The sequence below is a fragment of the Xenopus tropicalis genome, chromosome 1, assembly GCF_000004195.4.
Source record: "Xenopus tropicalis strain Nigerian chromosome 1, UCB_Xtro_10.0, whole genome shotgun sequence".
NCBI classification, from domain to species: Eukaryota; Metazoa; Chordata; class Amphibia; order Anura; family Pipidae; genus Xenopus; species Xenopus tropicalis.
In genome coordinates this window covers 144,962,089-144,975,373 of record NC_030677.2, presented here as the reverse complement: position 1 = coordinate 144,975,373, position 13,285 = coordinate 144,962,089, and the positions used below count along the sequence as shown (strand labels likewise).

Below are 13,285 nucleotides of genomic sequence, written 5' to 3'. Positions count from 1 at the left end.
TTGTTTCTGCACTCCCCTGCGGTGGAACACAGAGGAATGCAATGCAGGGAAGCACAGAAGCAAATGCTTGTGAGTACGAGCCCTTAAAGGCACGAATGAGAGACCAGAATTGGCTCCTAATAAATGTATGCACCCACATCTAAAATTACTGTGTGTATGTAAAACTGTGTACCAGTCAATTGCAGATTGCCACATCATAGCCCCGCCCAATGATGTCACAGTCCCGTGACATTACGTCACACCCATCTGCCCGAAGACGGCAGCCACAGAAGGTGGCAACCCTCTGTTATTCAGTGGAGAACCTTAAAGTTGAAATATCATTGTCTAATTGGTGCCTGTACTGTGGCATTGCTACAGTGGCTGAATTCAATTCCAATGGAAATACAGCTATTAACTATTTGAATGTAAATAACAATAATGCAAGGGAATGTGAATGCTCCTTCACTAGGCATGATGTGATGTTGCATGATTTATACATGTATGACCAGTTAACTATTAGAAATTAAGTACTGTGGCTGCAGTATCAAATTATTTTAACTCTAAAATGGTTAAATGCGGGTGGGTGGGGGTTAATCCTTCACAGCTGTGTCTGTCTCTTGCCTACACAGGGGGAAAGGATGCCGCAGATCAGAGAAGCTCTGAAGATTTTAGCAGAAAGAGTTTTAATATTGGAGACAATGATTGGAATTCATGGTAAGTATCATAAAGAGATTTAGGGTAGAGGTGGAATTGGAAAAACAGACAAACAGTAGAAAGTAATGAATGCTGTATGATTTTAATAGAAAATGGATAGGAAATAAAGTAGAAGGAGGGACAGAAGACACAATAATAGACCACACTCCAAAAACACAGGCAGGTTATTTGGTTCCTGAATAAACAGACCGTTGTGTGTGCATTGTAAGGACCTTGGAATATGAGTTCTAAGGGAACATAATTGCTTATTGGCTGCTACTACATAACTGAAGTGATGGAATTACAAAAATGATGAAAACAGCAGCACTCCGGTTGTTTTGAAAAAATGTGAAACTTTGCTCAAGTGCCAAAGGCAATGTTTCGGGGCTTCAATCCAGCCCTTTACCAAGCCTCGATCAGGCTTGATAAAGGACTGGACTGAAGCCCGAAACGTTGCCTTTGGCACTTGAGTAAAGTTTCAAATTTTTTCAAAACAATCGGAGTGCTGCTGTTTTCATCATTTTTGTACCTATTTGCACAGGCAGTGGGTACAGTGTGCACCTGGGGCTACAAGAAGCTATTTTCACTGTGTAAGTATTTTAACTGATTCTATTTGCAGTGGTGGAATTAAGTACCCCCAATTTCATTAAATCACACCCTATTTGTGATGATGTAACAGCAAATCTGGGGTTTGTGATTGATGATTGTAAGCTCCACTGGGACAGGTATTGGTATGCATTAGGACCAATGTTTAATGCATTTTAGTGTCTTGGATTTTTGCCCAAGATCTATGCAACTTACACGTGAGTAATTCTGAGGTATCCTTAGGCATTCATAAATCAGTGATGCAGTTATATTCACTTGTGTGGTTGCAGCTTGGCTAAAGAAATAGAACAGCCCTTTTGTATCACTACAATTCTATCATTACACTATTACCAGTAAGAACACTATTATCACACTATTATTAATATAACTGTTGAGCCAAAACAATCTCTATATATATATTTTAAGTTTTATAACCTAACAAACAACAATTCCATCATACCCTGTGGCTGAAAGTTACAGAGTCATAATAACGGTCTTTTGTGATATAGTCATAACAGTCCTCTCTGAATTTCACTATTAGTCATTCTTTTTTAAATCAACAGTAAAATGAGTTTAATGCCATCAATAAAATGTTTTGTTAATCTTCTCAATCTCAACTCCACTACTGATCTCTATTAAAATAATAACACTAGCACTCATGATCAGACTAGAGGAGCTCATTTACAGTACTTTGGGCAGTAGACCAAGTGCTGGAGACCTTTAAGAGTGCAAACAAGGGCAGATTTATCAAAATGTGAGTTTAGAGCTTAATACATAAAAACTCACCCACATTCTATTCATTCATTTGGGATTTTTAGAAGCGTATTTATCCAATTATGAGTTCTAACTCTACCCACTTATAAATACACTTCTAAAAATCCCATAGAAATAAATAAAACATGGGTGAGTTTGTATGTATTAAATTCACATTTGAATAAATCTGCCACATAGCTCTCTCCTCCAAGGGTGTTACTTTCATAGAGCCTGGACAGAAGTGTTTGGGCACTAAGGGGCACAAGACCACACTGCCTCATAGTGCTCATGCAGAGAGCACTTCTGTCCAGGGTCTGGCTGCACTCTGCACCTCATGCTGGATATAAAATCTGGTGGGTGGTGCAAAGCACAGTGTTGGCAGGCATAGGACAAGGAATTTATCTAGGGAAAAGCAGCATTTTTTTGCACTATGCACTCTTCCATGTAGTAAATCCACATTTTTTCTTGGATTTTCATCTTCCACGTGTAAGCCATTTACATTTACCAACCTAGACTACCTACCTGTGTTCAAGCTTCTTCTTCACTAATCTTAAAATTGTGTTATACAATTACTTTCCATGCTGTCTCATACCTTAAACATATTAGGTTAAACCTTTTCATTGGAAAAAATGTCTTTGGACCTATGACAATGTTTGAGCCATCTGCTTCATATTCAACCTTTAATGAAAAAGTTTGCACTGTATCCTCCAATTCTTATACCCATCCCGTTAACTCTATGCCCCCTTTAACCAATCGATATTGATGGTCAAGAATTTCACTTTTCTTGTACTCCAATTTTTTGGCACCATATCAGTTGTTCTAGTATGTACTGTACATATCTTCTTATTGTCAAGACTTTACATACACTATAATGCAACATATTAAAATATATATGTGCATATATCTAGGAAGATAGTGCACTGAATGATAAGAGATATGAATTAAGGTGGCCATACACGCACCGATATTATCGTACGAAACCTCGTTTCGTACGATAATCGGTGCGTGTATGGCATGTCGGCGAGTCGACCGATATCGCAGGAAGCTGCCGATATCGGACGACTCGCCGATCGGACAAGTTTGAAAATTTTGATCGGGCGCCATAGAAGGCGCCTGACCAAAATTCTCCCTTCAGAGCTGAATCGGCAGAAGGAGGTAGAAATCCTATTGTTTCTACCTCCTTACCTGCCGATTCAGCCCTGAATGGTGTGTGGCGGATCTTACGATGTTTCGTGCGACCGATGGTCGTACGAAACATCGTCGGATCGCCACGTGTATGGCCACCTTTAAAACTGAAGTAAGAAATAATAAATTTAAGGGGTGCCGTCTCCTTTTGTTCAATCTGCAATATGTGACATAGAAGCTATGGAAGATCTGCATACCCTATTGCTAGTTTATCTTCTTCAGTTCTCCATAAAACACTCTAAAATGCCATCTGGTGGAATGTTTCATCCAGTACACTTAAAGGGGAAATCCACCCAAACAAAACTTAAGCTTTTTCAAGCAACTTTGTTACAATTTGTAATTGCAATGTTTTAGTTCCTCTTCCCCTGCCAAGATTTCAAATATTGCAAAAAGAGAAGAACTGTTCTTCAGCTGGATTTACTCATACTTTTTTGAAGGAACACATTACAGTGATAGTGGTTTCTGTGTTGTGTGAGGCTCTTTTGGTTTGGAAGCCAAAGTTCCCCTTTAGGTAATGTGACTTTTTGCCCCCAATTAATTATATCTTAGTTGGGATCATGTATAAGCTACTGTTTTATTATTACAGAAAAAAAAAGAAAATATATTTTGAAATTCTGAATTATTTGGTTTAAATGGAGTCTATGGGAGATGACCTTTCCATAATTTAGAGCTTACTGGTTAACAGGTTAATGGATCCCATACCTTTATCATTTTTCTTGTTTTTTTCTGTCCATGCCATTTTATTTTTAGTATGTGATTTCTCTTGACTCAGATTAGCTTTTAGTTCCTACCCTTTACCCTTACCCTACATTTTCTATATCAAACATCCCACTCTCTCGTCCTGCTGGATTGGTATCCCAATTGTTCTATTTTCGGTCTGGCAGGTGGTCAGCCTAGCCTCCTTCCTCCAGCTACAAGAACAGCTGGAGCTGCTGGTTAGAAGGGTCACTCTGCTTGAGCACATTATGTGGCCAGGTAACCACAGTCTTGCACTTCTTTTATCAACCCAATGGCCCTTATACATCGCTTCAACCATTTCTGCACCACATACTCACATGGTTGTAAAGGTAACTTGTTCCATATATGCCTCTGTAGTAATTTCAAGCTAAGTGGCACATTAAACATACAACGATATCTATCTTAGTGCTAATGTTATATAAACTCCTAGGAAATTTGTTCTGTTATACTAGGGTGACCAGATCACTTGAAAATTCAGGGAAATAAATGCTGGGCAGCACTCATTGCATTTAAAATAAAGTACAATCAGTTCATCCCTGCTAGCTGGATTTTTTACACATGTCCCTGAATTTTTAAGTGATCTGATCACCCTGTTATACTGGTGAGAATTTTTTTTTTTTTTTTTAAATGCTTGCTTTCATATAGTAACTTACTTAGTTAAATTAAAGCAACTTATTCCAGCTTTTAAAAGTTTGTATGAAGCCTCCTGTAGCATTTGCCATCAAAACACAATTAATGAGTACCTCAAGCATTATATCCCAGATACCTGAATATAATACTGAGCCAGTAGAACAGGTTACCATTACAGCCTTTTGTGATGTCCCCAGCCTGTGTCAGGAAACAGTGTGCATGCTGCTTGTGTATTCCTGGTGCATGTGTGCACGTGGACTTGTGTATGTAGACTGAGTTGCATGTTTTGGGCCAAATTTTTATGCCAGAATAACGGTGTAAAAGATGGTCAAATACATGCCATATGAATTGTTTTTGCATGAATTAACACTAAATATATTGCAATGACATAGCTGCATTGGAGATAAATGTATAGGTGTGTGGGTGGCCAGTTAAGGGGACCCTGGTTAAACATTAAGTTTAGTTATTGTTTAAATCTATCAACTGTACTGTACCACTTTTTATTCTCATATCTGGGTATAAAAATAGGGATTTGGCTGGAAATAATTTCTAGTGTGAAGTGATGTAAGATGCTACATAAATTGCAACGCCACTTTTTGTACCTTTATTATGGTAGCACCTCATTTTATGCCCACATTTTACTGTTGATATTTGCATTAAATCTTTATGCAGCTTTGTAAATATGGTTGATTTTAGAAAACGTTTCTGTTGGAATTTTAACACACATTTTAAAGACAGCTTTATAAATATGCCCCTTTATGTGTTACAAAGTTAATCATTGTGCTTGGTTACTGGAATGATCCATTGAATACTTCAGTTTGAACTGCAAGCCTTTTTTTTCTTTTTGAATTATCTGGACAGGGGTTTCTCACAGCTTGCTAATGCTTTCTATTATCACACAAAGCCGTGCTTGCAGTTTTCATGTAGCCCACTGAAAAGGGCATGTTAAAGTAAAAAAGGAAATAAAGCAGCATATTTGGAATGGACTTTTCAACAACAAGAAATTCGTCAGTTTAGTTTTAATTATTAAAAACACATGTATTTCTTGGCTCTTTTTTGTATTTTACCAGCAGCATTTTTTGTAGCCTAGCCTCTTCCATGGATCCTAAACTTTTTGATGAGACTTTTCTACTGACATTCCAAATTACCAATCTATTTCAATAATGTGCTTTTTACAGTTTTATAAATATGCAATTTTAATAGTGTGAGAATATGGAGAAATTATTCAAAATTCCTTGGAAAAAATACCCCATATATATTAGTATAGTATTAGTATTTAGAAGAGTTTCTCCTCATGTTTAGGGTCACTGACTAAGATAAGCCCTAGAATGTAACTTATTTTTAACAATGAAATAAAACCGACTTTAAAACAACCTTTAAAAATGCCTTTAAAACAATGAAACAAAACAGTAAAGGGTGTAGAGGGGTCTTATATAAGGATGAGAGAGTTGAACTGAAATATCCAGAACTGGTGAGCTGGGGGGAGTTTGCAATAAATTTTACAATGACAGGATAGGGGTGGGCAACAGGTTCAGATTCTACTAAAACAGCATACAGACAACCCTGGAACACATTAATAGTGTAAAAAAAGTGTAACCCTTTTTTTCACCTCTCTGGCTCCACCTCCTGTGATATCACTTGCATGTTTGAGCTGGGGGCAGGTAAGAAAAATGGCTGCACCAGGCCACTTAGTCTGTGCACATGTTGTTGTACCTTGTTCATCTCTAGTAGGAGAATAGAAGGCAAAGAGTGATGTTGTACAGAAATGTTTACACAGCTGCAGGGTAAACATCAAGGAAATGTTGTAATACTAATAATTTGTCGTTATTCCACAACCTACCCACACATATTCCCTTTCTCTATCCACAGAGACTGATGCTGGTTCGGGAACAGGACCTACCCCCACTGGTGCCCCTGGATTTTATCGGGGCAGGCGCAATGGGCCTGCACATTACAGATTTATGCCCTCTGAGCATTATGAGGATGAGGAGGAAAGTTTCTGATGGCGCCAAGCTGAAAACCATTCAGATCTATGCACTCTACTGATATCTAAGTGCCTTAATAGTCTCTGTAACAAAAAGCTGATGTCAGCTATGTTTATAGAAACATTTTCTGTGTCCTGGGAGCATTGCAAATCTCAGCCAGCATGTTAAAAGTTGCTCTACCAATAAATGGAACTTCCTGATGCTTATTTTACCAACGTGCAGTCACTGTTACCCATATAATAATAGTGGTTTTTAGTGATGAGTGAATCTGTCCCGTTGTGAAACAACAAGAAAATAAGCAAAACGGCGAAAAATCCACGAAATGCATTTGTAGTGAGTCTTTTTTTGTCATCCTCGCAACTAATTTTTCCCCTGTGAATTTTCACGGATGTTTCGCAAAACAATTTCACCAATGGCGAAATGCGCTGTGAATCCAGGCCTGGCGAAAAAAATTGCTCATCACTAGTGATTTTACATGCATCCCTCTATTCCTCTCCCAAACACTGAAACATGAACCAGAAACTATGTATAAAAACAAAATGTGAACATGAGTCTTCTGTTTCAGTGTAATAATTACAGTTTTGTCCCTCTAAATAATTATAAAGCCCCTCTTCAAGCATCAGTTTACGTACAAAACTCTTAAGTAGAGTCAAAAGAAGCAGGAACAGGAAGTGATAAATACAGTAACACCCATATCAGAAACAGCAGATTGATACCCATGGTGGGTGTGTGAGGAATTGCTTAATGTTCGTACATACAGTATCACACAATCTGCCATCCACCATGAAAAATAAATACATTTGTATAAATAAAACATTTTTTACAGAAATCCCATCATTTTGTCTTGTTTATTCAAAAACCCTAGAAATGATGTATATTTCATAATTTTAAAAACAGTCAGAAAGTTGGTCTTGTCATAGTTCCTGTGCTTGAAAATACTGCAGCATTTTACACCATGCAAAGACTGATAAGGATCTAAATACTCTATTATACAAGGTTTGTATAGCAGTTAAGGATTTGTGTGCTTAATGTCTGTACAAGTATTCTTCAGTGATTTCACATTTATAGGCTTGTTCTGGTGTCACAGTGCCTCTGTGTTGGCTTCTCACTTGTCACTCTAATGTCTGCTCCAACTTGTCCCTCAACAAGCAGGGACACTGCTCTTTCCACCTTTCCTGTTGCTGCTAATGCCAGTACTGCAGGTCCAGTGGGAAAGCCCATCCTTTCCAACTGCTGCAGCCTGAAATACACATGTAAAACATCACAGGATACTTAGGAGAAAATTGTGACAAAAGTGGGTAAATGTTAGAACCAAGATGGAAAACATGTATCTTACTGACCTGAGTGCAGACACGCTGGATTTCTGGATTTCTTGTGTTTCAGGCTCTTCTTTCTTGTACTCTCTTAGAGATGCTTGGATGCTAGCCCTCAGTAGCTGTTCCTCCAACTCTTCCGGTTCCATTAATAGTGAGGTTGGTGGTGGGTCTCTTAAGCAATTATGTAACCAAGTGTCAGAGGATAACTCCCCCCAGGGTATATCATTAAGAATGGCAGACTGAGAGACAACAGACTGCAAAAAAGGAGGCCTGTAAAAGAAATATTCTGTAAACATATTACATATGAAACTGAGGCTCTGTTTTCCTGTCAGTAGGTAGCCTGGAATAAAAAGGCTTTAACAGCCCACCTTTGTTGGGCTCTGGGGTCAGTCTCTGGCAGAAGAGTGTCTTCATCCTTAGAAGGAACAAATTTTACAATGGGAACAGATGCCAGGTATTGAAATACCCCACATTTTTCCAGCGCTCTTCTATGCGACTTTGTTAGCTTCAAGAAAGTGTGTAATCTATAGCGGACTATTTAGAAAAGGTAAGGAACACACTGGCAGTCTTATTATACACTTATATAGGCTAATGTTGCACTTTTGGCCACAAAATAGTTCATTTTCTGCCCTAAGGCTGATGGCGCATGGGGCTGACTTCCGGCCTCAGTTTTTCTGCAGGCCCTGTGACTGGCATCAGCCTCTTAACCTTTTCTGCACCAGAAATCATTATTTCCACCTGGGTGCAAGTAGACATGGGGTATCAAAAAAAATGTGAGAGTTTGCATTTCACAGCAAATCTGCTGTGAATCTGCCAGCTGAGGGGCTGATTCATCCCCATGTGACATCAGCCTAAATCCTTAGGAGAATTCTAGCTTGACACAAGCTCTTGGGGGTAAAGACTAAATTACACAAAAGCTAGGAACACAAAAACCAGGACCTCATATACTGTATTTACAGGGTACCAAAACTATGTGACTTATAGAAACCCGAAAATATAAATTGTGCATTCTTATTTCATGATTGACACCACAGCCCCGCAAACAAATATTGTGATGTTGCAAAAGCCCCTAAAGGTGGCCATACATGTTCAGATTTTAGTCTTCTTCCGAAGAACGTTTGGATATCTATTATACCAAAGACTGAAATTGTAGGATAAAGCCCTAAAAATAAATCGAATAATGTTCTGAACATGAAATAGTTGGCAGACACCAAGGGGCTGATTTACTAAGACACGAATTCGAATTGGAAAAATTCCGATTGGAAAACGAACATTTTGCGACTTTTTCGTATTTTTTGCGATTTTTTTCGGCGTCTTTACGATTTGCGCGAAAAAACTCGAGTTTTTCGTAGCCATTACGACTTGCGCGAAAAAACGCGAGTTTTTCGTAGCCATTCCGAAAGTTGCGCAAAGTCGCGATTTTTTCGTAGCGTTAAAACTTGCGCGAAAAGGCGCGCCTTTTTCGTAGCGTTAAAACTTAAAAGGCGCGACGTTTCGCGCAAGTTTTAACTCTACGAAAAAATTGCGACTTTTCGCGCAAGTTTTAACGCTACGAAAAAAATCGGGACTTTGGGCAACTTTCGGAATGGCTACGAAAAACTCGCGTTTTTTCGCAAAATTCGTATTGATAACGAAAAAGTCGCGATAATTTCCGAAAAAATCGCAAAATATCGATCATTACGAAAAAAACGCAATCGGACGCATTCGGCCCTTTCGTGGGTTAGTAAATGTGCCCCCAAAGGTTAGTCTTTTAACTTTTAGAACTTTGCGTATTTTCTACAATATTTTCATTTAAATGACGCAACTTTTCCATGCTTTGCGTCAATTTGTGCGACAAAATCGCATTTGTTGCAACGACTACGAAAGTTTTGTTATTCATTCAAGCTTCGGTATCGTGACTTTCCTTTGGCCAGGTTGGAGCTGCTATGGAAGGCTTCCAAAATCATGCATTAAAGGTTCAAAGTCAGAAAGGTTTTGGCGCTGTTTACAATAGTTCAGATACGAAAATTTCATAACTTTCAGATCATACAACAATATTTTCGTACAACCACAATACGAATTTTTACGAAATTAACGCACATCAAAAATTATCGTATTTAATCTGAATTTTTGCCAATTGTACGTCCAAACATCCGAAATTCGGACTTTGATAAATCTGCCCCCAATTGTACAAAAGTGACTTCCTGGAAATGCATTGCAGGTCCCCCAAGGATATTGTCATATACATACACAGATTTCATAATTAACTGACTAAAATTTTATAATCTGGCCAATCACCGTGGTACAAAAATTTAAGCAAGGGAAGGGCATTTCTTAGTTTTTTCTGCTTAAAGGGAAGGGCATTTCTTAGTAGCTTAATGCACCAAATGTCTTAATGTCTTATATATATTGATAATGGGTGAGTGCAGAGGATCTCTTGTTGTTGTTTCTATGTATTTTGTGGTCACAACCTCATTGCACCCCCGCCTAATGGTTTAAAATTTAGTGGTTGAGCACAACTTTCCCTTTTTTTATATATACAGTATATATATATATATATATATATATATATATATATATATAAAACTGCCAGTCAGTGGTTAGCTATGTCTAGTCAGTATGAAGAATAACTAAAGCAAAAATATGACCACTTGCCATTGGTTACTGCACTAATGCAAATTTGTTGATTGTTGCTCAAATAAGCCCTACTAAAGGCACAAAGTCAGAGCCACAGAGCACTTCTCACAGTGAGTTATTTGAAAGGATACAAGTCAGGCCAATCATGATCCCACAGATGTGCAGCAGAAGTACAGAATGTGTACACAGGAGCTCAGTAATAAGAATCCCACAGAGCAGCAAAGGTGTCAGTTTAGTGTGGGAATGGCGCTGAGCTGTCATCAAGGCAAACTCTGTAGCCAGGTAACCAGATGCTGGCACTGTGGGTACAGGCAGCAGCCAGGACAGCAGGAGATAAAGTGTGCTAGTGCAGAGGGTGCACAGACAAGAGAGCTGCAGAAAATGCAATGTCCCCACGTGTTTCTCTATCTGCCAGCACACAATAGGAAGCTGGAATAAGGATAAAAGCAGAAGACTGGGATCATGAGTACAAAGTACGTGGGTGAATAAGCGGTGTCCTAGGATGAAAGAAAACAGACAAACATCCAGTGTTAAAGTATTACAATATTCAAGTCTAGCTACTGTAGCACACAAGTGTATCTCATCCTTTTAAGAATAAACCAAACATTGAACATTCTTACCTTCCCATGCATCTTGTAGGGTGTCCAGATGCAGCTCCATATACTTGCAGTCCCCAGTAATTGCCATGCAGACTATAAGAAACATTAACAGGCAGCAGCCAAGGGGTGGGCGCACACTCCCCAACCATGCTCTCAGCATTTCTGTAGAAACACCTGCTCCAACAGACAAATTTGTTGCTGTTATTATTATTGTCAAGACATATTTATAAAGCACCAGCTGATTTGCAGCTTTGTACAACAGAGGGGGGTGTACATTTAATAAATACAGATTATTTACAAACACTGACAGAATAAAGAGGTGCTTACAATGTAAAATTAGTGCATACAATGTAAAAGCAGAATAAAGTATGAGGCGCATGGGGTAAGTAGTTCCAGATGTTGCCTAACTAGACCTTCCAGCATTCTGTAACAGCAGGATTGTGGCTAAGCTGTTGAAGGATGGGAAAACAATGTTGTGTCTGAACTGGGACAGGAAAAGTAACGGTACAATTATGGCTTGGTAAAGGGGATTGGAGCTGTGTAAATAGGATGGTCTCACTGCAAATAATTCACCTACATACAGCAGCATTACATTGCAACATGTAAACTTTGTACATATCACCTGTCTATAGTGTACAGCTGGAAACACATAGATAGATCTGCCTGGTGACCCTGATATACAAACAGACATTTTGTTGACCAGTTTGGCAATATATTGCAGTTACATGTATGTTGTATGACTGGATCAGATGGGTTAGCGCATTCTCTGATTGTGATCATACATAACAATACAATCACTGACTTATTTCTGTCAGCATTGGGCTCATATATACATAAACATATGGGTGGATATATATGGCTGGACAGCTTTATCTGCACATGCATCTAGCTTTACTTATATGGCTTACATCTCTCTCCTAAATAGTTATTAACACTAGTATTTGCCATTTCTTTTCACATTATAGTGACGTGATGTTATATGTCCTATGGATACTCTACCTAAACAAACTGCTTTTATGTGTCATTATTCTTGTCTGATAGCCAGATACATAATTTTATACATATGTATATAGGCTAGAAACATGGGGCCAATAAAATCGGGACCCAAAACCCGTAGGACCCGAGGATGGGTTCACGCCAACATCCGCACAACAGAAGTGGGACACAGACGGGTTTGGGCCGAGCTGTTTCTTCTGCCTTCCCCGTCCGTGACCTAACTAAGCCCATGCGGCTATTTATAGGAACGTGCCTGCCAGGATCCAAGGGTCAGGTTGGGAGCAGGTGGGTTAGAGTTAGATGCGGGTCAACATTTTGTTGCAGTTATCTGTTTTGTTGCAGTTTACCCGCACATCACTACTGCCCAACTATTTTCTGGCTAAAAATTAGCCATCTATCTATGTGGCTGACACAGGGCTGATAAGTCTACATAGGCTTTCACCGTGTATGGACAGCATTAGGCCCTCTGTGCACCATATAACAGTCATTACTGCTTTTACAGACAGTCAATAAATCAGCCACATAATGTTTCACATAGCAGAGCACAAATTTTTCACAGACTGGTAAATGCCAAGTAATTAGGAGCTACAAAGGTTTAAGGGCAAAATGTTACAGCATAGAACAAGTTTCTTCCAAATCTCAAAGCCATCCATTAACTTGAATTTAATTGCTTGGTGATTTTTGTGGATTAAATCTTTGGTGGGATGTTAGAGCTCAGTGCTATTACTAACACCCTGTAGCACTTTATAGAGTCTGACTGCTGTTCTTTGGTAAATGTGTCTGTTTGTTAGCACTTTCCTGATTTTCAGAAAATCTTCCTGACAGCAAATTGTCATAATTTGAGAAGTACAATCTTAATAAATCTGCCTCTAAGCTCTGCCACACCTGTACACATAAATAACAGTTCACATAAACGTTTTTGCCAGAAATGTGTGACGTACAAGTTATTATATTTTTTTTCAAAGTATCTGCTCATAGCTTTCTTAAAACAAATACTTTACCTAAATATACATATTTTAGTTTCAACCCTCTCTCTCTACATATATACATCTTTCTTTTAGCTTTTATTATGGACCAAATACTGCAGTGAACAACAGACCTATACTAAGACCATGTTGTTCATCAATTATATTAAATATAGCTCTTTAAAATACTAGCAAAGCTAAAAAAAAGTTGTGAAATGAAACACGACAATTAACTTTGTTTAGAA

General features: G+C 38.5%; 2 protein-coding genes across 10 annotated transcripts in view; one reads left to right on the top strand and one right to left on the bottom strand.

The window, feature by feature from the left end:
* Window positions 1-7,382, top strand: part of emid1 (EMI domain containing 1) — a 39,153-nt gene extending 31,771 nt beyond the window's left edge. For 4 of the 8 annotated variants that reach the window (XM_012965070.1, XM_012965066.2, XM_012965042.1 and 1 more), the window contains 2 exons: window positions 4,080-4,170; window positions 6,433-7,382. In XM_012965070.1, the coding sequence (XP_012820524.1) occupies window positions 4,080-4,170; window positions 6,433-6,566 (225 nt within the window). In that variant the 3' untranslated portion in view covers window positions 6,567-7,382. 8 annotated transcript variants of the gene reach the window in all.
* The window catches only part of rhbdd3 (rhomboid domain containing 3), an 8,290-nt gene continuing 2,382 nt past the window's right edge, over window positions 7,378-13,285 (bottom strand). For both annotated transcript variants that reach the window (XM_031901134.1, NM_001044516.1), the window contains 5 exon segments: window positions 11,101-11,253; window positions 10,612-10,977; window positions 8,233-8,398; window positions 7,889-8,134; window positions 7,378-7,788 (listed from right to left, as the gene is read on the bottom strand). In XM_031901134.1, coding sequence (XP_031756994.1) covers window positions 7,611-7,788; window positions 7,889-8,134; window positions 8,233-8,398; window positions 10,612-10,977; window positions 11,101-11,239 — 1,095 coding nt within the window. In that variant the 5' untranslated portion in view covers window positions 11,240-11,253 and the 3' untranslated portion in view covers window positions 7,378-7,610.